Source organism: Elephas maximus, chromosome 2, assembly GCF_024166365.1.
Source record: "Elephas maximus indicus isolate mEleMax1 chromosome 2, mEleMax1 primary haplotype, whole genome shotgun sequence".
Lineage (NCBI taxonomy): Eukaryota > Metazoa > Chordata > Mammalia > Proboscidea > Elephantidae > Elephas > Elephas maximus.
The window spans coordinates 152,528,433-152,555,145 of record NC_064820.1 but is presented as its reverse complement, the minus strand read 5'-3'; the positions used below and the strand labels follow the sequence as shown (position 1 = coordinate 152,555,145).

The following is a 26,713-nucleotide window of genomic DNA, read 5'->3' as shown; positions in this document are numbered from 1 at the left end:
TAGTAGGGAGATTGTGATTATCAGTGCTAGAATTAACTGTTCCCCAGTCCTGTCAGCTGTGGCCAAGGAAACAGTTGTACAACACTAACATGGCTCCCAGAAGCCCACCCCTGTGAGGGTCGTAGTCTGGGCAGACTCACCAGAGGTGTCTGCTTCATTGGTCTTTGAAAAGGGAACTTCAGGATGATTACTGGATATCCATCCAGGTGGTGGTTGGACCGCCTTCATCTTTCTCATTAGAGGGAACAAGGGTTGTTTGATACATCTCAACAGAAAGTACAGTCTTCCCAGAAGAGCACTGGGCTTTGTGGACCCTTCTGAGCAGTGCATTGGTAATTTGTATTTTCCTTGGGAAACCATCCTGTTTTCCAATATGCTCTATATTGAAGAATAACATTTACACCAAATACTTTTCTTTTTCAGACTACATATTCTGCATTTATCCAGTTACTTCCAGTCCTTGTGATTGTGATTATATCTGTCATTACTCAGCTGCTGGCTGCTAATCCCCCATATAGTCTGTTTTACAAATCGTAAGTCAAATATTTATAAATCTTTCTTAACGACAGTCTGGAGGGTGAAAGACTTGAAGGTTTTACCGATACATTACTGATGTTTCATTTCGCCTTGCACTGTAGAAAACACTGATTTTATGTTTAAAGGAACATCTGGATAGTAATAGTGCAGAGATTCAAAAATATGTAGTCAGCTTCATGTGCTCCTCAGATGAATTGTTTTGTTCTACAGTGACATCATGTGGTCAGCTGCAGAACAGCAACAGCTGTATAGAAATTCATTTTAATGCTGGTTTTTGCATCAGTTATAAGCTCTGATAGGAAAGTTTTTATATCTTCAATTAATTATTTCAATTGACTCAGTTCTTAAAGTTTGGTCCCCGGGCCAGCATTATCAGTATCAACTGGCAACTCGTTGGGAATGCAGACTCTTGGAACCCGTTTCACACGTATTAAATCAGAAATTCTGGGGGTGAGTACAAGTAATCTGAGTTTTAACAAGCCCTCCAGATAATTCTGGTGCACTCTAAATTTGAAAATCACTGGATTCATTTTTTTTTTTTCTGACTAATAATGAGTTACTGCTCATTGTTGTAGTTTAGTGGACAAAAACCTTATAAAATGTGGAGTCCATGGGATGATACATAACAGGAAAGAGTCTTTGTTAGTGATCACTGTAGACTGAAGATTATCACTCTAGGTCAGTCTCTTCCCTTTTTTAGGAAGAGTGTCAGAGGAAAGCTGAGATTCAGAAATACTACCAGTAGGTCAGACTGGCTTGATTCCCTGTTTCCCAACTTCCCATGTTTTCTCCATATGGTACTGCTACCTTCTTTTTGTCAGGCTAGGGGAGGCAAGCAGGTCCCTGCTGTGCTCACACCTTCCCGGAGTGAGGCAGGAGCAATCACAGTCTGAGCTCTTAGACATTTGACAAGGTCCCTAAGTAGAGAGATCAAAGGAGAAGACTTGAGAAAGGACCAAATGCATAGCTCCTTTAAGGTGGAACTTGTCCAGTTTGAACAAAATCCGCTTGGATTTTACAAACCTGTCACATTGTTTTAACCTGAATTTGAGATTCCTTCTATATCTCCATATGGTTAGAATTTATTTAACCCAGACTTCTGAATTATTCTGAGCACCAGATACCATCAGATGTCTTGGGCTCTCAGAGAGTTAGAATATATCATTGAAATCTTTTGTCTGAGTTTTTTGTAGTTCTCACTTGACAGCTATGTTTGAAGTACTTTTTATCATGTTGGCGCAAGCCATCTGGTTGTTTTTAAATAATTTAATGTTAATCAGTTCATTCAGCCAACATTTACCAATAGCCTATTCTGTGCCAGGTACTTTGGTGGGTTGTACACACAATATACAAATTTTTTTTTAAGCATTTGATGTTCTTTTACCATACAAAGGAGTATATAAGAGGCGAATCATTTAAGAGAATAAACTATACATGCCAAGGCTGAATTCACAATGTGGACAGGCTCACATAGTATCGGTAATGATTCTACTTAGTGTTTTGCTAGGGAAATAGTAAATGTGGGGTATATTAGCAAATGATACCAGCGTCTGCCCTATGAAGAGAGGTGATTGTGGTATCTGTGAGGCCAGCGCTAAGAGTGATAGTGCCAAATATAACAAACTCACCTGAGCCTCTGTCCTTGTCTCAGGACCTTGGGCTACACCATTTCTAGGGAAACCCAGAACCTGCAGGTGCCTTACTTTGTGGATAAACACTTTGACAAGGCCTACAGAGGAGCGTCTCTGCATGACCTGGAGAAGACGATAGAGAAGGATTACATCGATTACATCCAGACCAGTTGTTGGAAGGAGAAACAACAAAGTAAGATGCTCTAAAAGGGTCTTAGCAAGTAGCCATGATTCCCAGCCTGAGGTATATCCCCAGCTTCCTGATCCCTCTGCTCTCCTTGTTTGGGTCATACATGTTTGTGTGAACAGAGACAGAGAACAGAGTTTCATTCAGGATACTACAAAAAATTAAAAGTTTATTGACAGGATGAATGTGGCCAGGACTTGGAAATCTTAGGAACTTAGGCAGTGCTAGGAGCCCGCGTGTTTGTGTCTCTGACACTCTCTGGGTCTGTGCCTCTCTCTGCCCATCTGCCCCACTCATCTTTCTCTGCCAACTGCCTTCCTTTGCTTCTCAGGCTTTCCGCCTTCATAAAACCTTGTTTTGCCATGGTTTGTCGTGGTTGCTGTCCTCCTAGTCACTCTTTCAACTTCCCCAACCTCATCAGTCATTGGTTTTTTTTCCTACATTACAAGCTCCTTCTTTCAGTACTTATTGCTAACTGGTTTGGTCCATAGTTTCCTAATTCCATATTCCATAGAGAGACATCTGATTGATCCAGCCTAACTTTTTAAGCCAGGTCAAAGGTTTGTAGGTTGGGGGACTTGAGTCAGGTACCATTCCCTACCTCTCATCAGCTGTGGCAACACAGAACAAAAAGGGGCACCCTGGGTCTTCTCCTTCAGTAGGGGTAAGTGTGAACAGCCATTCCATCTCTTTTCTCCTCTGGAGACAGTGGGGGTAACAGTGTCAGCAACTTGGCTTACCAGTCCAGTGAGTGTTATGAGGAATGCTGGTAGCAAGGGTAGCCCTGTCTTTCAGTCAGCAGGCTCACTTTTTATCCCTCTTGAATCTTCCCCTCCCACGCCACACTACCCCACTCCTCCCCACACACACCATTCATTAGTAACTATCTTATAAACCCGGGTTTGGTTAATTTTTAAAGAGCAAACTCTGATTCATTTTTTAAAACATTACTAGATATTATTAAACATATAACAGTGTCCGATAAATTTAGCTCCTCAGTCACAGTGCTGCTAAGCCCTTGCTGACCCATCGCACTCCCAACCCCGCCCCCAAGTTAATCTTTCCTTTCGCTCTGTTCTTAAAGCACTCTGTTCATCCTGCTAACATAGTACTCATCACACAGTGTTAGGTTCCTTAGGTACATGTCAGTCCCCTGCTGGACTGTGGGCTCTCTGAGGACAAGCACCCTGGTTACTAATTTTGCATCCTAGGCCCTGACTTAAGAACAGGTGCTCAACAAATGTCTTTTGAAGAGAGAAATTTTAAGACTGGAGAACAATGAAAATGCTGAGGCTTTTGAATCCTAACCCTAACCTTCAGGGACCATGTCTCTGCCTCTATTTCTGTAGGGCAAAGCCCAGCTGAACTCTCAAAGTGCATTAGGAGATTGGTGGGCAGTGACTCCAGGGTATAAGGTAGAGTGAAACAGAGGGAGGAAGTTGCCGTTTTTATTGAGCAAAGGACCTGAGAGATCAGGAAGTACCGTACCCCATTGTTAGACCAGGCTTTGTGGATTTTAAAAATCAGAAAAGAATTTTGGAGCAATATAAAGGCCTTGGATTACAAAGTAGTGTAGAACCTGAGGAGCCCTGGTGGGACAGTGGTTAAGAGCTTGGCTGCTAACCAAAAGGTCAGCAGTTCAAATCCACCAGCCACCCCTTGGAAACCCTATTAGGCAGTTCTACACTGTCTTCTAGGGTCGCTATGAGTCAGAATCGATGCGATGGTAATGGGTGGAACCTGAAAAAAGATGAATTGATGAATGTTGTGTGTATATATTTTACAAGTGAAAAAAAAGGTAGTGTAGACATGGCTCCAAATGATGTGTCCTAAAAGTCCCTGTTATTTTGGGCCCGGGGAAGGTTTTGGATTCATTGCTTTCTGCAAGAACTGGATGAAGATACCCACATATACACACACATGCCACCAATACCTCACTTCTTCCTTTGTGGCAACAAGATGCTGGAACTGTGCAGAAAGCTCACAGTAGGAATTGCATCTAAGGTGGATTCTGGGCTATTGTCCCCATCCCCCTGAAGCCTAGTTTTAGGACTTTGGCACTCTCCAAGTACAAATAAAAATCCAGTGGGTAAGCACGGTGCATATCCTCACGAGTTCCAAATGAGGTGTTATCAGCACACATCCTTTAAAAGTCTATTCCTGGCGTTTAAATATGGCGGCTGTCCGGAGCCTCCACACAACACAAGTGCCATTTGAGAATGAGCAGCATCTGTCCTCCGGATCCAGCGGCAAGTGCAGCCAACAAAGTTAAATTTAGCACTTGGAGGTTGTAAAAATAAACCCACTTGAGAACAGAATTCACTCTTGGCAAAGTACCGAATGGAAACTGCTTTTAGCAAAGCTAGCCATTGTCTTCTTTTAATCTTTAGTTCATTTTTTTTTCCCTCTGATTTTCCTTAGAATGCTTAACCTGGGTGAACTTTTATAAGTAATCCCTACTGTGAACACTGATTGTCCTGTTTACTCCTTCACAGCTGCCTCTGGTTAGTAATCCTGAGGCCAGGGGAAGTGCCCTTGTCACTGGGCTAGAATGGACAAAAGTGCTGGGCAGAGCCGCCTCCTGACCTAGTAGAGCTGAGCTTTCCATGCCCTCAAGTATGGTAGCAGAGTGGGTAGAAGCTTACGCTTTGAAATGGAGATAAAATTAACTTTCTCCTAGAGTTTGTGTGGCTCATACAAGATGGTGTAGGTTAACTCTTAGCTCTTGGGACACAGTAAGTGCCTGTTGGAGTCCAAACCTTGCTTGGCTTTTCCCTGTGGACTGAATATGGGCTCATTGCCAGCCCTGTCTCGTGGGCTGAATCGCAAGATAGTTGGGATCTGTTGGAACTTTTTAGCTGTCAAGTCTCTGACCTGGGCTCTTGTGCAGAGTGTTCTTGGAAGAGGCTCTGGGAATTACTTCTTTTGGGAATTTGCCTGAGTCAGTTTACCTTTAAGGCTCAGTGCTCTGTCTGTCTGTTACACTGGCATATGAGACGGGGAAATAAAGGGGACGCTTCATCTGAACCTTTTGATAAGAAGAAAAGGTGTGTTCTCTTAATCCTGTCCTTCCCATGGAATCTTTTTTTTTTTTTGGTAGTTACTTAAAAGTTGTTGAATTTTAACAGAACTTGTCAAAAGTAACATATTGTTTGAGGCCACCTTTTGCTAATTGAAGGGTGAAGGGTTCCTTGGCAGTTTGAAGGAAATTTTCCCTTGGTAGTGAGGTGTGAGACATGGTTCCTTGAAATACTGACTTTGTGCAAGGTCATTGCCCTGGAGCTGGGGCCTATGACCTGGTTTCAATGAATTTTTATGTAAAGCAGTGTGACATTTTGGGAAGAGTATTAAACTATGTGCAGTAGTTTGAGAGAGGGGTATTATCTTTCATCAGCCTTATATGGTGGTCTTCAATCCAGAAAATATTATAAGTCAGTAACCCTAGATGTTTTCTGAAGTGAGATTTCAGGCTATGAAGTGTTTTAAAAAGTTCAGTAAACAAAAACCTAAGGAAATAATTTCAAAGAAAAGCAAAGCCATATATGTTCCATATGTTAATGTAACTGTACTCCAGAGGGCCCAAAGGATAGACAGATTTCATGGAGGCCTCCTGAACAGGCTTCCCACATGCCAGGGGAGCCCGAGAAATGGCATTAGTGCTGAGCTCTGAGCAGGATGCAGGAGCAGAGCGTTTTCATTTGGGTGCGGCACATGTTCCCCCTTGAAGCCGCATCACCTGCAAGGATGACTGTGCCAAGGCAAGTTCTGGCCAGCAGAGTCTGCAGTCACCCATGCCAGAGGGTGAGAACACAATTGCTCTGGAGCCTGGGAGACCTGCTGCTTGCCAAGCAACTGCTGGGCTAGAGCCCAGGCTCTGCAGCCCCCATTGTAGAGGGAGTGTTTTCATGCATATCTAGCCCTCACCCTGGAGCCCTGTACTTAATCTGCACTTTGGGCTTCCTTGGTGTAAATAGAATCATTGTGAGCAGAAATGCCAGACAGTGTTCTGTGTTGATAGAAACTTACTCAGAAATCAGTGCCTCTAGCTAAGTATTAATTCCTGTTCCCAGGCAGTTTGCTGATTAATCAGACAGGTGCCTCTCATTCTACCAAGAAAAACAAAATCTGTCAGCAACCCGATTAAGAAGGAATAGGCATATTTCAAAATGATTAAAATAGCATTTTCACAAGTATGGTCTTCTGAACACTGAATAGCTGCTCTCTGTCAGAGGTTTTCAGAGGCCACGCACCCCATCCAGGCATGCCATCCTGTTGCACACAACACATCTCTGGAGGTGCTTTTCAGGCATTTCTTCCTAAGGGTGTCTCTACCTCACAAAAGAATCAAAAAGAGAGGCAGCCAAGCCACCATTGACTCAAGGAAGACAGAAAAAATTATATTATGGTTAAAAATAGAATGACCTTCTCCACCATGAAGAGAAAATGAAATTCATTTAGTCAGGGAGACAAAGGTCACCAGATCCAGATGATTTCACTTTTAAAAGAGCCCAGCTGCCTTTGACCTTTGAGTTGTGGACCCCCATGTGGATAGGGGATGAAGAAGCCACCAGCAGCCTAGCCTCTGCAGAAGGCATACCCACCAGAGGCAATTCTGTGTCAGTTAGCACGTGTGAGTTATGATCCAGCAACAGAGGGGGAAAATGAAGCAGCTGTCTTTGTTTCAGATGACAGGAATAGGCAGTTGGACTCCATTCCCTCCCAACTGCCATCTGAATACCATTGGTAGGAAGGCTGTGAAGCAATCTCCTCTTACTGCACACGTGCAGGTTTCCTAAGTCTGGTGCCAAAAGTTTTATTGATAAGAACTAAGCCTGGTGCTTTTATAACAGAGCACAGATACTGTAGGACTCCAGGGCCACAGGTGTCCTTTAATCCTCTGCACCTGACATAGTGTAGTGGCCTAATGCATGTTTCTTGAATAAATGAGTAAATGTTTCTTAAATTTAATTGAAAGAAAAAGCATTAAATAAAGTAAAAAGTTTTGATTCTGGAAATACTGAATGAAACAAGATCTCAACTTTCTTGATGACTTGGTTATCGCTTGTATCTTTCAGAGTCGGAGTTGACAAATTTGGCAGGATTATACAGAGATGAACGATTGAAACAGAAAGCAGAGTCACTGAAACTTGAAAACTGTGAAAAACTTTCCAAACTTATTGGCCTACGCAGAGGTGGCTGAGAGGATGAAAATCCTATACAGGGTTGGGGTTTTGCTACTTATTACTATTTATGTTCCTAATTCCATTTTATAATATAAAATTAGGAAATCACGAACATTTTATTATTTGCTAACTGTTTGCTGGGCAGAGTTAAAGGAGCATTGAGCCAAACTAGTCATCATAGAATCCTTCCTGGGGGTTAGCTCCAGGGGCAACAGACAGCTCATCTAAATGGAATTAATGGCAAAGAATTTGATCAACTCCTTGCTCGTATGAAGGTAGTTCAGAGCATCCCAAAGCATTTTCTTCCTTTTCTCTTACTTCAGGTAAGTCTCAATACCCTGGCATCCCTAGGCTTAGCCAAAACAGCTTAATATGAGTTACTTACAATGCATTTCAAGAATTGTACCTTTCCCTTCATTAGAATCATCATCTCCCCAAAGATTCAGGCTTTGGAGCATGCTAAGGGGAATGTGGAGAAATTTAAACTCATTGTAGCCAATAGTTTTTCATTTCCCCAATCTCTATTCAGAGTTGCCAACATTTGCAAACTGCCTGATTTTAGGTTCTTTTGTTTCCTCAACCCTCCCTCTTAGAGAGGGGCCGGAAAGGAAAAACTATTGAGCTGTGAAACAGTTCATCTGACAACTGAGTAACAGGAACCAAGGGCAAGACTGAGGACCCCCAGTCCATCACAGGACTCAGAGAATATTTTGATTTTTTTTTTTTTTTTTTTCCGTTTCCCCTCGCAGCATTACCCTTGAGCTGAGTCTCTACACCCCAGTGGTAAAGTGGTCAGACCCAAGAGGTGGCATTGCCAACCAGGCAGGCTATTTGCTCAAGCTTAGAGATAGAGGGGCAAGATCCTCTCTCCTTGGTATGGGGGAACTAGCATTGGCCCCAGCAGCCACTTTGTTTAACCTAGCGCCCTATAGTTTGTGCTCCAAGATGCTGTTTCATTCATTCAACACTTATTGAGTACCTACCATGAAGCAGGGGCATTCATGTATATTTTCTTACATAAGCCTCCTCACGACTCCCTGATGTAAGTCTGTTATCCCTGCTTTTATGAATGAGAACAGTGGCCCAGAGTGGATGAATGGTTTGCCTTGACTAATAGTGGCATAGCTAAATGCTGGCTGATTATCAAGTAAGAAGTATGAAATCCTCCCCATCACTTGGGTGATTCTAGCCAGATTGGTAAAGCAGAGTTCCTCCCACCCTGTGCCCTGTATCCTTCTATGGCAGCCCTATGTTTATTCAGGATCCCTTCCTGACTGGTCTTTAGGAAACAGGACTCTTGACACAAGTTCTTTAGAAGTTCCTCAAAGACAGGTAGTCCTTCCCACTGGTGACAAGGGAAGAGGCAAGTTGTCGCCTGGGCTATGTGGTCTGACCTTCCTGCTGAGATGAGCTACCTGGATTGAACTGCCCAGACCATCATGAATCTCTGAACTTGGAAGTTCTTTTTTTTAACTTGCAAGGTGACTGTAGTGTACATTCCATGTTTTCTTCAGGACAGAAGACTCCTTTCCTGTTGGAGAGAGATTCTTCATGAAAACTGATTTCCAAAGTAAAGTTTCTCCTTTCAGTTGCACAGCCATGTTTTAGATAGAAGCGTTCAGCATGGTTGAACCTGTATTCCACAGGCCAGGAGGGGCGTCCATAGGTACAGAGTGGGGTTCTGTTGACTGATAGGAGACAGCTGCTCAGCTATAGGGAGGGGGAGCAGTTCTAGAAATAGCCAGATTTTGGCCTCTCTGACCAACTTAAATCTATCCTCTGGTTTTTGGGGGGGGGTCTCCTTAACCTCCTCTGAGTGACTGAGGAAACTGACACCATAAAATGTGCCCAGGCGCCAAACAGGCTATGGAGGGTTGTTTTCCTATATACCCAAAAATTAAAGCTCTCCTCTCCCCAACCCTAACCACTACTAGAAAATGGGCCATAATTCAACTAACTTCACAGTTTAAAAGACCTTGCCCTGGATGTTCATGAATACTGTAGTCACACATTTTAGGAACTCCATAACAGAGATGTTACCTGTGATATACTAAACAGAGGCAATACTAACTCCATTGTATGTCAAGTCTAGTGTCTTTTTATAGCACTGATGGTACTGTTTTATTTATCATCTAATAGACCAAAACAATCACACCTGGTTTTCTCAAGGAAAGTCTTTGCTTTTGGCTGAAAGATAGTTTAATCTATTTGGTACTATGCAGAATATTGATAAATTAGAACATTTTAGATGAATTGTCTGCATGGTGGTAAAATAGCTTTTTCCTCTTGCCTACATCCTTTGGAAGGTTTCCTGGTTATACATAAGTTCTTTGGATAAGGCCTATTCTTGCTGTCGGAACTTAGCACACAGCTCTAGTCTGTTTCTGTGAGCATTACTGCAGATCAGAGATGTGTATGCTGGGAGTGGGGGTAAGAAATAGGGCTTGCAGCTCAAGCAGAAACTGAAGCTCTCATTCGTTAGAATGAAGGTGCTCTTTCTGCACTATGTGATCTGCAGTGAGGAGGATAAGATGAAAATCCTTCTCATCACAAAGAACACTGCAACTTGAAGAAATCCACGTCCCTAGATTAGCAACCCTGGGGCTTATCTGCTCAAACCAGAAAACTTCTGAGCTTCCTCTTGATCAGCTCCAGGCCTCACAGCTTGGGAGAAATGGCCAGTAAGAAAATACCATTGCTACTGCTTTCTGTTGCAAACTATCAGAAATTACATTGAACTCTAAACCTCACAGGAACATGGGAGCTGGTAGGCTAGGCAAGCTATGTGTTATTCTCATTTTCATCCTCACACTCAGGACTGGCTTTGTGAGGAGGCATTTGGTATTCCAGCAGCTTTCTGTTAAAACTGGCCACACAAGCAAGTTCCTTGTATCTGCATGTACTGCTCCTCACAGGAGCTAGCACTTAATTTGTATTTATTTGGGGCTCATTTAAGGTGTAAGCTTAGTGTCCTAATATATTTATTTTTGAAGAGGGCCGTGTTACTATACATCTTGTATTTACAGCCTGCATTGTTAATACCTTGTGCAGTGACCACCAAGTAACTATAAGCCCATGTGTTAGATATTGATTACATCATTTGCATCACACTCAGTATTTAGATTAAAGATGTGTGCATTCTGTGACCAGAGCCAGGGCTGACGCAGATGGAATCAGCTCCTGGTGGAGTAAGAATCCTGAAAAATCTGGTCATGTGATCCACTGCATCTGGATTGAGTGTATTTTAACAGAGAAAAAAATTAAAACAATTTTATATAAAAAGAATGGCTTTATATTTTTTCTTTGTTCTTTTACCTTTGCCCATGGCACCCTTAAGCAGTGCACATTGATCCACTCCCTTGGAGCCACTTAGGACTGGAGAAATTATTGACCGCTGCTCCAATCTGCCCTCCTCTGTGTATATGTGCGTGTGTGTGTAATAATAGATAACATTGGTGACATAAGCAATTCTGAATTTTTTTTTTATCAGGTAACAGAAGCTGTAAATATTACAGCCAATCTACACATCAAAACTATACTTAATATCAGAAAATCAAATATCATCCCAATTCTTTGCTGGGCTTGTTCCCAGTGACCCATATTTAGGAAAATCTTGGTTTAAAGGTACAGCTATGTTAGAGTCCAACTGGTCATGGTACCTTTTATTTGAAGGAAAGTTGAAATGAGATTCAATTTCACAAATATCGAGAACCTACTATGAGCCAGGTGTCTGAGCTTTTGGGACAGGGAGTGGGGAACAAGTTTCCCGTTCCCATGAAGAACACCATCATCCATCCTGGTATAAAAGTCAGAAACCCAGGAAACCATATGTGGTAGATTTAATTTGGTGTCCCCCAATGAACCACAGCTGATACTCATGCCCTTGTGTAGTCCCCTTTCTGACCTGGGCTGGCCTTTGGTCTACTTTAACCAGTAGAAAGTAGTGAAAACTGGCAGCTTCTGTTTTGTGCTTGGGATAAGCCAGCCAGCCACCATGTAAGAAGTCCAACTACCTTGAAACCACTATACTAACCACATGGAGACGCCATGCAGGGGAGAACCTAGGAATCCAGCTGACAGAACTGCGGTCCCAGACACAGAACCCAAGTTGAGCTGTTTGCCCCACGCTGGCTGATGAGTGGACCAGATGAGCTACCCGGCCAAGCCCTGCTCAAACCAAAGAATTGTTAAAACTACTGTGGTAGCCTCCTAAGTAGTGTGCACAGCTCTACAAGGCCCCTCCAATCTGCACACCATACTGCAGCCAGGGGTCTTCTCAAAGCATAAATTGAATCATGCCACCCTCTTGCTTAAAATGTATCTATGGATTTCTATTGCACCTAGAATAAAAATCAGCTCTCCTGCCCCTCCCCGTTTGCTAAGTTCCTTTTAGTTATCCTTTGTTTCAGCTCAAACATCACTTCCTCACAGAAGCCTTCCCAGGTACCCCAGACTGGACCAAATCTCCCTTTAAATTACTCTCGTTCTCTTCCTTAACACCTGTCATAGCTATGTTATTTATTTGAATAATGACAGAATTTGGGATTTATTTGGATATTTATTTGATTATTGTTTGTCCCTGCTACTAGACTAAGTTCCAGTCGGGTTTTATCTGAGCTGAGTCTTGAAGAGAGGGACAAGTTTTACCTGAACTTGCTCTAGAAATGCTGCCCAAACTTTTTGACACTACTCCCGTTGAAAGATGCATCTATGTCCGCGCCCCCCCCCCCCCTTAAATTTGAACTCTGACTCCTTGACCAACCAAGCACAGCAGAAATGACTCTATGTCAGCTTTCAGGCCCAGGTCTTCAACTGGCAACTTCCATTTCCTGTCACTTGGGTTTTTTGCTCTTGAACCCAGCCACCATGCTATTAGAAAGCCCAAGCAGCTTGTGGAGAGGAACCAAGACACTTGGCCCTCAGCCCCAGCTGAACCTAGGTGACAGTACCAACTGGCCAGTCACGTGAGTGAGCTATCTTATAGAACTTCTAGCTCACAGTCGAGCCATCCCAGCTGACCCTGCATGGAGCAGAAACAAGCTTTCCCCCACTGAACCCTGCCCATATTGCAGATTCATGAGCAAAATAAATGGTTGTTTTTTGTTTTTTAAGCTCCAAGTTTTGGGTTGATTTGTTAAACAGCAATAGATAATACGAATATCAATCAGGATGACAGTGCTGTGCAGAAAAGCAGTCCTCCCAGGGGCAGAATCACAGAGCCATTTGTGATGTCTTGTTATCCTGAGTCTCACTGAGTCCTGGTTGGTCAGGGACCAAAGTGCTTATTGACAGAGTGGGAGTCTGTGGCAGTCCCCTGCCAGAATGACCATCCTCACATTCATGCTCTCTGTAAGGTGTGACCCTGGATCCAGAGTTCTTCCTTGCAAATAACACCCACCCCAGGGAACTAACTGCTGGAGCCTACTGCTCTCCACAGGTTTGCCCCAAATACATGGAGGGAAGCCTGTTCTAGCTGGTGGAGTTGAATATTCTAACAAGGGTTGTCAAGAAGCCCCTCATGCAGAATAAATTGCTCTTTGTTAAAGCCAAAAAAAAAAAAAAAAAAAAAACACCTCATGAAAGACTCTAGGGAGAGGACACAGCTCATGAGAATGACTCAGGGATCACTGCCCCAGAGGAATGTGCAGCTTTGTCCAGGATGATTCAGGTGAACATTCACATTGGGCAGACAAAGTTCTGAGAGAATTCTGCACTGAGGCAATTAAAATGTTTTTTAATTTAAAAATTCCTCAGTCACATTAACCATATTGCAAGTACTTAACAGCCGTATGTTGCTTGCTAGAGGCTGCCGTATTGGACAGTGCAGATAAAGAACATTTCTATCACAGAAAGTTCTGTTGGACTGTAGTGCTCTAGACCCTTTAAGAGAGGTCAACAGAGAGAGACAACCTTGACCTCAAGGACATGAGAACAGACACAAGAAACAGGGAAACACAAAACAAGGGTTACCGCTGAGAGACCAACAGGAGTGGCCAGGTTTGTCAAACCACAATGTCTACCCCAAAAAAGAGACCCCTAGGGGACTTTGACTTGATGGCAATGGGTTCGGATTTTTTGGATTTAGGGGACTTTGCAAAGCAGCCTGAGTGACTTAGTAAACTTCTAGCTTCCCTCCCTGGTCACCCCCAAACCGCTTCTTAAGATAGTCATTTCCGGATTGTTGTTAGGTGCCATCGAGTCTGTTCCAACTCATAGCCACCCCATGTACAACAGAACAAAACACTGCCTGGTCTTGTGCCATCCTCACAATCACTGTTATGTTTGAGCCCATTGTTGTAGCCACTGTCAGTCCATCTCATTGAGGGTCTTCCTCTCTTTTGCTGACACTCTACCAAGCATGATGTCCTTCTCCAGGGACTGATTCCTCCGGACAACATGTCCAAAGTATGTAAGATGCTGTCTCACCATCCTTGCTTCTAAGGAGCATTCTGATTTTAGTTCTTCCAAGACAAATTTGTTCGCTTTTTTGGCGATCCATAGGGTCGCTATGAGTTGGAATCGACTTGAAGGCATTGGGGTTGGGTATATTCAATATTGTTTCCAACACCACAATTCGAAGGCATCAATTCTTCAGTCTTCCTTAATCATTGTCCAGCTTTCACATGCATATGAAGCAATTGAAAACACAATGGCTTGGGTCAAGTGCACCTTAGTCTTCAAGGTGACATCTTTGCTTTTTAACACTTTAAAAAGGTATTTTGCTATACATTTGCCCAATGCAATGCATCTTTTGATTTCTTGACTGCTGCTTCCATGGGCGTTGACTGTGGATCCAAGTAAAATGAAATCCTCGCGACTTCAATCTTTTCTCCATTTATTCATGATGTTGCTTATTGGTCAAGTTGTGAGGATTTTTGTTTTCTTTATGTTGAGGTGTACACTAAATGCTTCAAGTCCTCCTCGCTTTCAGCCAGCAAGGTTGTGTCATCTGCATAACACAAGTTGTTAATGAGTCTTCCTCCAATCCTTCTTCATATGGTCCAGTTTATTGGATTATTTGCTCAACATACAGATTGAATAAGTATGGTGAAAGGATACAGCCCTGATGCACACCTTTCTTGACTTTAAACCATCCAGTATCCTTGTTCTGTTTGAGATTTCAAAGGGCAGCTCAAGAAGACAAATTAAAGTATTATAACATGTACAAAGACCTGGAGTTAGAAAACCAAAAGAGAAGAACACACTTGGCATTTCTCAAGATGAAAGAACTGAAGAAAAAATTCAAGCCTTGAATAGCAATATTGAAGGATTCTATGAGGAAAACATTAAATGATGCAGGAAGCATCAAAAGAAGATGGAAGGAATACACAGAGTCACTGTACCAAAGAGAATTGGTTGACATTCAACCATTTCAGGAAGTAGCGTATGCTTAGGAACCAATGGTACTGAAGGAAGAGGTCCAAGCTGCACTGAAGGCACTGGCAAAAAACAAGGCATCAGGAATTGACGGAATACCAATTGAGATGTTTCAACAAACAGATGCAGCACTGGAAGTGTTCACTAATCTATGCCAAGAAATTTGGAAGACAGCTACTTGGCCAACTGATTGGAAGAGATCCATATTCATGCCCATTCCAAAGAAAGGTGATCCAAATGAATGCGGAAATTCTAGAAAATATCATTAATATCACACGCAAGTAAAATTTTGCTGAAGATCATTCAAAAGTGGTTGCAGCAATACATCAACAAGACACTGCCAGAAATTCAAGCCAGATTCAGAAGAAGATTTGGAATCAGGGATATCATTGCTAATGTCAGATGGATCCTGGCTCAAAATAGAGAGTACAGGAAAGATGTTTACCTGTGTTTTATTGACTATGCAAAGGCATTCGGCTGTGTGGATCATAATAAATTATGAATAACATTGCAAAGAATGAGAATTCCAGAACACTTAATTGTTCTCATTTCCAGATTGGAGGTATCAAATTCCATAACTTTGTTTTCCATTGCGTTCAACCAAAAACGAAACATAGCATCATGATTGAGATCATAGGCTCTGGAATCAAACTGCCCAAGTCAGAACCCTGTTCTATTGCTTACTCACTTGGTTGACTTTGAGCAAGTTATTCATTCTCACAGAGGCTGCACTCCCTGTAAAACAGAATCAAAAAACCTACTTCATGGCGTTTTTATGAGGATTGCATGAAATAATGCTCATAAAGCATAATAATGATGCCATGAAACACTGAGCACTCAATAAATATTAGTTGTGATTTTCCCCAAGCTTAAGCTTATTTGGAATTCAAAAAAACTCCCCAATGGTCTAGGGTCTGGGGATTTGGTGAACATACGTGATTACCTTATAATTTATCTGCTCGGATTTTGGAACTTCCCTTCATGCCCCACTTCAACCCTTCTAATCCCTTTAGCCACCACTTGTCTGTTTGTCATACTATGGTGGCTAGCATGTTGCTGTGATGCTGAAAGCTATGCCACCAGTACTTCAAATGCCAGCAGGGTCACCCATGGTAGACAGGTTTAAGTGGAGCTTGCAGATTAAAACACTAGGAAGAAGGACTTGGTGATCTACTTCTGAAAAAACTGGCCAGTGAAAACTTCATGAATGGCAGTGGAACATATAGTGCTGGAAGATGAGCCCCTCAGATTGGAGGGCACTTAAAATATGATTGAGGAAGCGCTGCCTCCTCAAAGTAAAGTCTACCTTAATAACATGGATGAAGTAAAGCTTTCAGGACCTTCATTTGCTGATGGGGCAAGACTCAAAATGAGAAGAATCAGCTGCAAACATTCATTAGTAATTGGAACTAGGACTGTGTGAAGTATAAATCCAGGAAAATTGGGAGTCCTCGAAAATGAAGTATGACCACTTGAAGATCAATATCCTGGGCATTAATGAGCTGAAATGGACTGGTATTGGCCATTTTGAATCAGACAATCATATGGTCTACTATGCTGGGAATGACAAATTGAAGAGGAATGGCTGGCATCACATTCATTGTCAAAGAGAACATTTCAAGATCTATCCTGAAGCACAACACTGTCAGTGATAGGATAATATCCATATGCTTACAAGGAATACCAGTTAATATGACTGTTATTCAAATTTACACACCAACCACTAATGCCAAAGATGAGGAAATTGAAGATTTTTACCAACTTCTGCAGCCTGAAATTGACCAAACATGCCATCAAGGTGCATTGATAGTTAGCGGTGATTGGAAATGTGAAAGTTGGAAACAGAAGGATTGGTAGTTGGAAAATAAGGCCTTGGCGATAGAAACGACTCTGGAGATCACATGACAGAATTCTGCAAGACCAACAACTTATTCATTGCAAGTACCTTTTTTCAACAACATAAACAACAACTATATACGTGGACCTTGCCAGATGGAACACACAGGAATCAAATCTACTCCATCTCTGGAAAGAGATGATGGAGAAGCTCGATATCATCAATCAGAACAAGGCCAAGGGCTGACTGAGGAATAGACCATCAATTGCTCATTTGCAACTTGAATTGAAGCCGAAGAAAATTAAAACAAGTCCACAAGAGCCAAAGTACAAACTTGGTGTATCCCACCTGAATTTAGAGACCACCTCAAGAACAGATTTGATACATTGAACACTAATGACCAAAGACTAGACAAGTTGTGGAATGACATCAAGGACATCATACATGAAGAAAACAAAAAGTCATTAAAAAGACAGAAAAGAAAGCAAAGACCAAAGAGGATATCAGAAGAAACTGAAACTTGCTCTTGAATGTAAAATAGCTAAAGCCAAAGGAAGAAGTGATAAAGTAAAAGAGTTGAACAGATTTCAAAGGCTGGCTCAAGAAGACAAAGTAAAGTATTATAGTGATAGAAGACCTGAATGAAGACCTGAAGGTAGAAAATCAAAAGAGAAAAACACACTCAGCATTTCTCAAGCTGAAAGAGCTGAAGAAAAAATTCAAGTCTCAAGTTGCAATATTGAAGGATTCTGTGGACAAAATATTGAATGACGTGGGAAGCATCAAAAGAAGATGGAAGAAATACACAGAGTCACTGTACCAAAAAGAACTGGTCAACATTCAACCATTTCAGACGTAGCATATAATCAAGAACCAATGGTACTGACGGAAGAAGTCCAAGCTGCACTGAAGCCATTGGAGAAAAACAAGTCTCCAGGAACTGATGGAATACCAATTGAGGTGTTTCAACAAACAGATGCAATGTTGAAAGAGCTCACTCATCTATGCCAAGAAATTTGGAAGACGGTCATCTGGCCAACTGACTGGACGAGATCCATATTTGTGCCTATTCCAAAGAAAGGTGATCCAACAGAATGTGGAAACTATCAAACAATATCATTGATATCACGTGCAGATAAAATTCTGCTGAAGATAATTTAAGAACAGTTGCAGCAGTTCATCAAAAGGGAACTGCCAGAAATTCAAGCCAGATTCAGAAGAGGACATGAAATGAGGAATATCATTGCTGATGTCAGATGGATCTTGGCTGAAAGCAGAGAATACCAGAAAGATGTTTACCTGTGTTTTATTGACTATGAAAAGGCATTTGACCGTGTGGATCATAACAAATTATGGATAACATTGTGAATGGGAATTCCAGAACACTTAATTGTGCTCATGAGGAACCTGTATACAGACCAAGAGGCAGTCATTCAAACGGAACAAGGGGATACTGCGTGGTTGAAAATCAGGAAAGATGTGTGTCAGGGTTGTATCCTTTCACTATACTTATTCAATCTGTATGTTGAGCAAATAATCCAAGAAACTGGACTGTATGAAGAAGAACATGGCATCAGGCTTGGAGGAAGACTCATTAAGAACCTGTGTTATGCAGATGACACAGCTTTGCTTACTGAAAGTGAAGAGGACTTGAAGCACTTACTGATGAAGATCAAACCCCACCTCAACATAAAGAAAACTTCTGACAACTGAGGACAGAGAAAAGATTGAAGTTGTCAAGGATTTCATTTTACTTGGATCTACAATCAACGCCCATGGAATAAGCACTCAGGGAATCAAAAAATGATGTGCTTATCTACTCCTAATTTCACATTACGACAATAGTAAAAAATCCACTATCCCCCTATTTTGCGCATTAATAACTTATGTCTGGTAGCAAGGAACACCGAGGTGCAAGGTGAGAGTAAAGCTGGCTGTGATGGTTCAGGTTATGTGTCAACTTGGGTGGGCCATGATTTTCAGTAGTTTGGCAGTTCTGTAATGATGTCGTTTAGCAGTTATATAGCCTCCATTTTGTGATCTGATTTGGTCATCCTCCATTTTTGCATAACACTGATTTCCACATAACAACTTGGTCTTTGGAACCTAGCCATGTCTAAAGTGAGGAGTGGGTGTGTTGCATTGGGCAAATCTGCTGCAAAAGACCTCTTTAAAGTGTTAAAAAGCAAAGATGTCACTTGGAGGACTAAAGTGAACCCGACCCAAGCCATGGTATTTTCAATTGCCTCATATGCATGTGAAAGCTGGACAATGAATAAGGAAGACTGAAGAAGAACTGATGCCTTTGCAATGTAGTGTTGGCAAAGAATGTTGAATATACCATGGACTGCCAGAAGAACAAACAAACCTGTTTGTCTTGGAAGAAGAACAGCCAGAATGCTCCTTAGAAGGGAGGGTGGTAAGACTTCATCTTATGTACTTTGGACATGTTATCAGGAGGGAAGATCAGTTCCTGGAGAAGGACGTCATGCTTGGTAGAGGGTCACTAAAAAAGAAGCTCTCAATGAGATGGATTGACACAGTGGCTGCAACAATGGGCTCAAACATAGAAATGATGGTGAGGATGGCGTAGGAGTAGGCAGTGTGTCAGTCTGTTGTATTACAGGGTTGCTATGAATTGGAAGGACTCCAGGGCACCTAATAACAACCATCCCTTTAGGCTTTTCTGGGCCTCCCCAGCGCCCTGACGTGATTGCACAGGAATCTAGCGTGACTGCTCAGAGCCCTGTATCAGAGGCTGATGACTTATTTTGGGTAGTCATTCTCTTTCTCATCTTTGACCTTCCCTTCATTACTTAGACTCAGGCCCCTTCAGTACCAATTATGTTCCTAGGAGGAAAAAAGATCACAGGAGAACGAAGTTTCATACTGTGGGGGAAATCTGGAGACTGCTGTGGGAGGATGCAGGTGAATCTAAAGATGCAGGATGCTTCAGGATCTTGCAGTTTTACAGGCCAAGGGAAGGCTGAGGGCCGGTGTCTCAGTGTTGCCTGCTCACAGGCATTTAGAGGGAGTATAAAGCGGGCCTTGCCTGCTCCTCAGCAGCGTAAGAAACACAAGTTACAGTGGACATGCAAATTCCCTGTAAACAAATTTCTAGGAGTTGGTACAGGGGCCTCCGCCCAGGCGACTCCTTTAAGAGGCGGGCCTAAACCCAGCTAACAGACAAAGTGCCCGCCCCTGGTTGCCAGGGTGCTCTGTGGCGTCGCATTCTCATTGGTGGGCGGCGGTGGGGAGGCACCCATAGGCAGCCATTTCCAACCAGCTGGCGGGGGCGAAAGATGGCGACGCCCCTCGGGTGGTCGCAGGGGGGGTCAGGATCCGTATGTCTAGCCTTTGACCAACTGCGGGACGTGATTGAATCTCAGGAGGAATTGATCCACCAGCTGAGGAACGTGGTACGCAGCCAGAAGAGCTGGGGGAGAGACAGTATTGGACGCCTCATGGTGGGGCGGGGCCAGACGCTGTCGCACAGACTATCCCGCGGCAAAGGGCGTGGCTAGTGCACATTTCCAATGGCGTCATTAGGAGGAGGCGGGCTCGGATGAGTCCTGGTTGGGGGGGATAGGGCCAAAAGGGGAGACGTTCGGGAATATTTACCGGAGAATTTTAACCAAAACTCAGCATTGATCTTTGCCTCTGATTGCTCCAGGGCCTGGTAGATCTGTCCCTGTCTATTCACTGAGACTCAGTTTCCTCATTTTTAAATGGAGATGACTAAACTGATTTCCCTCTGCTGTCGTGGGCAGGCAGAGAAATTACGACGTCTCTTCTATTATGGACCCAGTGTCAAATGCAGTGCTCTGCTGAGTGCAGTAAGCACAGATTTGGCCCTTGCATACCATACTTTAAGGGCCTCAAACCTCACCTGCAACCTCTTTATGTCCCTTTACTTTTTCCTTCTCAATCGAACCCCACTTCATAGATGTAAACACTGGAGCCACAAATTGCTTGAACATGGTAAAATCCTGGACAGTTGGAATTCATGATTTTTCTGGTTTTGTTTTCTATCTTGATAAGAAGAATGGGTTGTATTCCCATCTCAGAAATAAAACTAACGTCCCATATATTTCTCACTGTAATGGTTCTTAGAAGAAATTTTCCTTCCTGGGAAGTTGGATATGGGGGCGAGGGGAGAGGGACATGTTCTTTTTGCTACCCTAATGCCCCACTTCAGTAAAATCTATGCAGCTGTAGGCATTGAATTACTTTCAGTTCCCTGGAGGTCCCCAGATCTTTCTCTTGGCAGCTGGCATTAGCTTATGTGTTTCCATAACCTGTAACACTTTTCTCCTCCACCCCTCTTCGTCTGGCTCACACCTACTCAGTAGATCTCAGCTCTGATGCCACCTATTCTGGAAGCATTTCTGACCTCCCCCAGGCTGAGTTAGGGCCCTCCTCTGGGTGCCACAGCCCCTTATGCTTCCCCATCACAGCACACAGCGTCTTAGAAGTGCCTCGTTACAGGCTGTCTCCTCCATGGGGGTAGGATCAAGAGCGGAGCCTCAGTGAATCTTGTGGAACTGAATTCTCCTTTCCCAGAGCCTCAGTTTCATCTTTGGTTCTGTGGACGCCATACCATTATTCCTCCTTGGTCCTGGTTCCTAGAGGGCCCCACCCCATCCCAGCCCTCAAGCCCTCCCACCCAAACCCCAGGCCCTGCCTGAGCCAGGCTCTGTTGCAGATGATTCTCCAGGATGAAAATTTTGTCAGTAAAGAAGAATTCCAGGCAGTGGAGAAGCAGCTGGTGGTAAGTAATGACCTCTTCAGGTTCCTGATCCTGCCCCGTTTCCCAGGCCATCTGTGGTTGGGGAGTCACTGAGTTTGGCCTCTGAGAGCCTCCAGCAACAGTAGCGAGACAAGAATTTTCCTATACTCTAGCTTCTATGTGCCCCTCTGAGAAATGTGGGTGATTAGGAGAGCCTGAACCCCATGGTAACTGGGAATAATGAGATCACTGCTGCTGCCCCTGCAGGAAGAGAAAGCTGCTCATGCTAAGACCAAGGTCCTCCTGGCCAAGGAAGAGGAGAAATTACAGTTTGCCCTTGGAGAAGTAGAGGTGCTGTCCAAACAGTTGGAAAAAGAGAAGCTGGCCTTTGAAAAAGCGTGAGTGGGCTTTAGTAGAGGGGATAGAGAATTGAGGGTCCCATTTGCTCACCAGCCTGCCCACCCTCACATCCATCTTTTCCTACCCAGGCTCTCCAGTGTCAAGAGCAAAGTCCTGCAGGAATCCAGCAAGAAGGACCAGCTCATCACCAAATGCAATGGTAGGCGGGAGGCCCGTGCTCCCCCCCACGCTCACATGCATGGGCTCTTCCCTAACAGCCCAGTGCCCGGGTGCAGGGCAGGGTTTCATCCCAACTTCTGTACCCGGCCGAGGATACAGGCAAGCCCAAGTGGGCCACACCTTCGCAAAGGCCTTCAGGGACCAGGCAGGCCACGGAAATGAGGGAAGCAGTCGGTGTACAATATTCTTCACAGCCATAAAGGAACGGGCTCGCTCCCATTTTTCTTGAAACCTACAAACTTCTTAGTCCACCTTTTGTTTTCCCATTTTTGATGAGTATTAGAAATAGTGTACTTTACTCATAACTCTGTTGCAAGAGGCACAACAGGGCAAGCACAGTCCTACATGGGAGCTGACCCTTATTAGCCTCAGGGTCGAGGACCCAACAGGAAAGAGTGGGGACTGTGGTGACGTGGACAGCCATGCTCCCTCTCAAAGGCTTAGCACCTCTCTGCTGTGGCAGAGTGGCCCAGTGTTCCCAGGTCTTTAAAAAAAGAAACTGGAAACCAGGTTTTAATGGATACTTTTCCATTAAGCATCTCCATCATAATGATTTTTGAGTGTGGGCAACTGATTTAAAATTCGTTAAAGCATCGTATGGGCCAAATAGAATATGTCTGTAGGTGACACCAACAGTTAAGCATTGGACTACTAACCGAAAGGCTGGCAGTTCAGGCCCACCCAGGATGCTTTGGAAGAAAGTCTGGTGATCTGCTTCCGAAAGGCCACAGCCCTGAAAACCTGTGGAGCACAGTTCTACACTGAAACACTTGGGGTTGCCATGAGTCAAAATCTACTTGACAGCAACTGGTTACTGGTGGGCCAACAGTTTTCACCTCAGCTCTACACAGATGCCTGTGGTCTGCTTGTTGGCTCAGGTAGTGGTGGGGCACTTCCAGAATCAGCTACCCAGCATCTCTCGACCTCAGGAGCCCCTTTAATTTTCCCAGAATGCTGAACTGCCATTACCTAGTTTAAGAGTCGTATGTGAGTTCCATATGCAACATCTGCTTCAGTAACTGCAACAGATCTTGTGTAGGCCAGAGATCAGAGCCCAAGCTAAAAAGAGGTTCAAAGTCCTTCCTCCTGGGGCCCCCACTTGGAGTCTTGGATACCCTCTACCACTGCCCACCAACCCAGCCTGCTCTCTCCCCTGGTGACCACTCTCACTGGTAAGATGTCAGCAGGTGATTTTCATCTGGCCGGGCCTAATAGCCTCCAACCAAGGGCTCCAGCCAGGGCCTCCTGGGGCCCAACAGACAGGCACTATCTCCATACCCGAGGCTGCTGGTCCCCTAGTCCTTTCTCTCTCCCTGCTTTCTGGGCAGCCAGGACTTCCCTAAAAGGAACCTGGGATTTCTTCCTGGTGGAGCCAGAAACATCTTCCCTCTAGGGTATTTTCCTTCCTACAGAGATCAGCCGAGGCCCCAAAGCTCTGTGTCTGCTCGTAGGAAACATGTGTGTGAGTCATGGGGCCAGAGCCTGGCTCCCTCCTCCCAGAATGTCCCTAACCACCCCTCCAGTGGGGCCCAAGCCCTCACCTGAGCAGATCTGGTGACCTGAACCTCACCTGGCCCACCCCTCTCACCCCGGCCTCCCTTTGTGTGGTTCAGCTTTGGTTGTTACCCTTCATAGTCCTTTATTCTTCTCAACGGGATTTTCTAACCATCTTATCATTTGAATGCCACAGGTTTTATTTTAAAAGACTCACATGGATTTCTCATTCTTTTTCCCGGAAGAATTCCAAAAGCAATTAATGTATATTAGGAGATGACCTTGGGAAGGCATGTTCAGTAGTCCTGATCCCATGACCCAGTGAGCCCATGTTTTCTTCTCTCCTCTTCACTGTCTCCTCTTTTCCATGCTGTGCTTTAACTTTTTACCAGATCTTCTCCTCTCAAATCTTAAATGCTTTAGCACTTCCACATTTTCAGAGTTTGTGTTCTAGTTAATAATCTTTGTCCAACCTCTGAAGATAGTGGGGTTTTCTTCCTGTGAAGATCAGAACTTTCCAGGGCTACATGAGGTCAGGTTATATAAATGAAGTACCCTCAGATCCTTATAACCCTATTGGATTTTGACCCAAGACACAGAAAGCATTCTTGCATCTAGTGAGCACTTAATTTGGGGGCAGGCTCCACCACCACTGTCTCCCTGGGTCCTCCTTACCCCCACTGTGGGATGGGGGCTGTCTTTGTCCCCATCTTACACATGAAGCAACAGGTCAAAAAAGGGATGCAGCTTGCCCAAATGGTAATACTGTCTCATGAATATTAACTTTATTGAAACCTGGCTTGTTCTGTTCTCTGACCAGTTCCTGAGTCATAACCCTTCTTTCAGAAGCTGCCTCCTTGAAGGCAGAGACCCTATCTTGTACCACCCCTGAAGTTCTAGCACAGGGTAGGTATCCAACCTGTCCCCAGTAGGTCTGATTGGACTGAGGTGACTGAACCAGGTGATACTTCTATGCCTTAAACCTCCAAGGAACAGTCTGTCCATTCCACAAGTAAATTTACTCTGCACCTACTATGTGTCAGGTACTGTTTTAGGCCCTAGGGTTATAACAGTGAGTAAAACAAAAATCCTTGTCCTTATGGAGCTAATATTTCAGTAGGAGAGAAAACAAATGAGTAAATCATATAGATATAAGTGTTAAGAAGAAAAATAAAAAAGGAAAAGGGATAGGAAATATTGGGAGGAGTTGTGAATTTAAACTAGGGAAGGTCTCACCAAAGAGGTGGGATCTGTAAAAACCTGCAGAGTTGAGGGCAGGAGCTATTCATCCTCCCACTTTGGGGCAGGGCTGCCCACCTGTCTACAAGGCCTGCCCTCTGGAGGGTCACCTGGTCCAGAATAGAGTTGTGGAGTCACTAACACGTCATCAGACATTACTCTTCATCCACAAGACTCCGTAATAAACTCATTCATACTAAGGTGTTAGCAACTACTTATGGAGAACCCCTAGTAGAAGGAGCTAAGTTCAGAAAAGACCCAGGAAGGAATGTCTTAGGAGGGAGCCTGTGGGATGGGCTCTCCTCCCTTCCTCTCTCCCCCACAGAAATTGAGTCTCACATTATAAAGCAAGAAGATATCCTTAATGGCAAAGAGAGTGAGATTAAGGAGTTGCAGCAAGTTATCAGCCAACAGAAAGAGATCTTCAGGTGAGGGGTTGGGCCAGACTGGGGTTGTGGTACAAGTGAGGAGCCAGACCTCTGCCCCCTACCCTGAGCTGTCCCCAGCCCACGTCCAGCCAACTCCGTTGCAGGAATCACATGTCTGACTTCCGGATCCAGAAGCAGCAGGAGAACTACATGGCCCAGGTGCTGGACCAGAAGCATAGAAAGTCCTCAGGAATGCAGCAGGCCCGGAGCCAGCGTCTCAGGGAAAAATAAAATGATCATCACTTTCCTATTCTCTGGCTATAATGCCCGACCTCCGCCTTTTCTGTTCTGGGGATCCCCAACCCTGCCCTTGCCATTCCTGCAGGTACCCCCTCCCTAGGCCTGGCCAGTGACCTGATCTCTAGGGAAAGGACAGGGGAAGAGGCAGCAGGCATGCTCCTTCCTTCCCCTCTGCCTTCTGGGGCCAACTCCTGGGCCTGGGTCCCTAAGTGAGAATCAAGTTACGAGGGACTGGGTGGGGACAGGCCTTAGACCACCACCTGCAGGGCCACTCCTGGGCTCAGAAGGGGCTGCTGCTCAAACCTCCAGCCCCTGCTACATCCTTCCCTCTCTGGGGTAGGAGTGGGGGTCCACGGGGCTGGGGGATTGTAACCTAGGGGGAGGAGTTGATTCTTTGTTGTCTAGTAGGCACTTCTCCTTCTTACTATCTGTATTTAATTCCTCCTTATATAAACAGCCCTGGTTACTCCAGTAACGTCCCACCCCACGCCCAGTGCCCTGGTAAATTTAACTCTCCCAACTTAGCTGTAGGGCATAAGGGGTGCATGTATGTGTGTATGTGTGAGAGAGAGAGAGAAGCATGGCCAGAGGCCTCAAAAGACAGTTTGTTCCAGGAACACAATTAATTTGAGAAATCCATTTCCATGATTTAACAAGAATACTGTTATATTCGCGTATCACATTTGCACCTTGCATCTCCTCAAATAGAAGCTCACAGGTTTCCACAGATGGGAGGAAGGGAAAAGGACAATGCTGTTTATTTATAAGATGGGAGACCGAGTCTGGGAAGGAGCCCTGACTTGCTCAAGTTGCCCAGGCAGGGCTGAATGTGATGGACAGGCTTATTCCTCTTAGAGCCCATCACTGAGTGTGCCCTAGGTGATGATGGGGACACACCCAGGCAGGGGACCCACATCAGGGAGGCTGAGTGCAATTTGTCAAGTCCAGTCTCTTCTGGGTCAGTGTCAGGGTAAGGGCACAGGAGGGGCTGGCACTGGGCTCCTGGACTAGCTGAGTCCTGAGTCATAGCAGGACCTTGAAGCCAGACTCTTAAGGGCAAGTGGTGCCCATTGTCATAGGACAGTAACAGGTGGTGGCTAACCCCCCCCACACACACACACACTTGCCCCCAAGCAGGTCTCGAGGTCATGGGGCTGGAATTAGGGCCTTGTGAGTGCCTGGGGGGCACAGGGCTGTTCCTGCCTCAGAGGGGCTTTATAAGAGGGGAACACAGCTATCCCAGTTTCCCAAG

At 44.3% G+C, this 26,713-nt stretch overlaps 2 protein-coding genes across 3 annotated transcripts in view; both read left to right on the top strand.

The window, feature by feature from the left end:
• Positions 1–12,242, top strand: part of DNAJC18 (DnaJ heat shock protein family (Hsp40) member C18) — a 39,452-nt gene extending 27,210 nt beyond the window's left edge. The window contains exons 6-8 of one of the 2 annotated variants that reach the window (XM_049873778.1): positions 424–533; positions 2,189–2,361; positions 7,431–12,242. In XM_049873778.1, the coding sequence (XP_049729735.1) occupies positions 424–533; positions 2,189–2,361; positions 7,431–7,555 (408 nt within the window). In that variant the 3' untranslated portion in view covers positions 7,556–12,242. The remainder of the gene's footprint in view (positions 1–423; positions 534–2,188; positions 2,362–7,430) is intronic. The other variant, XM_049873780.1, reaches the window with a different exon arrangement.
• A 7,787-nt stretch (positions 12,243–20,029) lies between these two features.
• Positions 20,030–25,499, top strand: SPATA24 (spermatogenesis associated 24). The gene is made up of 6 exons (XM_049873777.1): positions 20,030–20,171; positions 21,458–21,523; positions 21,749–21,879; positions 21,970–22,040; positions 25,119–25,221; positions 25,326–25,499. Exons 1-6 carry the CDS (start codon positions 20,055–20,057, stop codon positions 25,450–25,452), a joined length of 615 nt encoding a protein of 204 aa, XP_049729734.1. The 5' UTR covers positions 20,030–20,054; the 3' UTR covers positions 25,453–25,499.
• Positions 25,500–26,713: the final 1,214 nt, after the last annotated feature.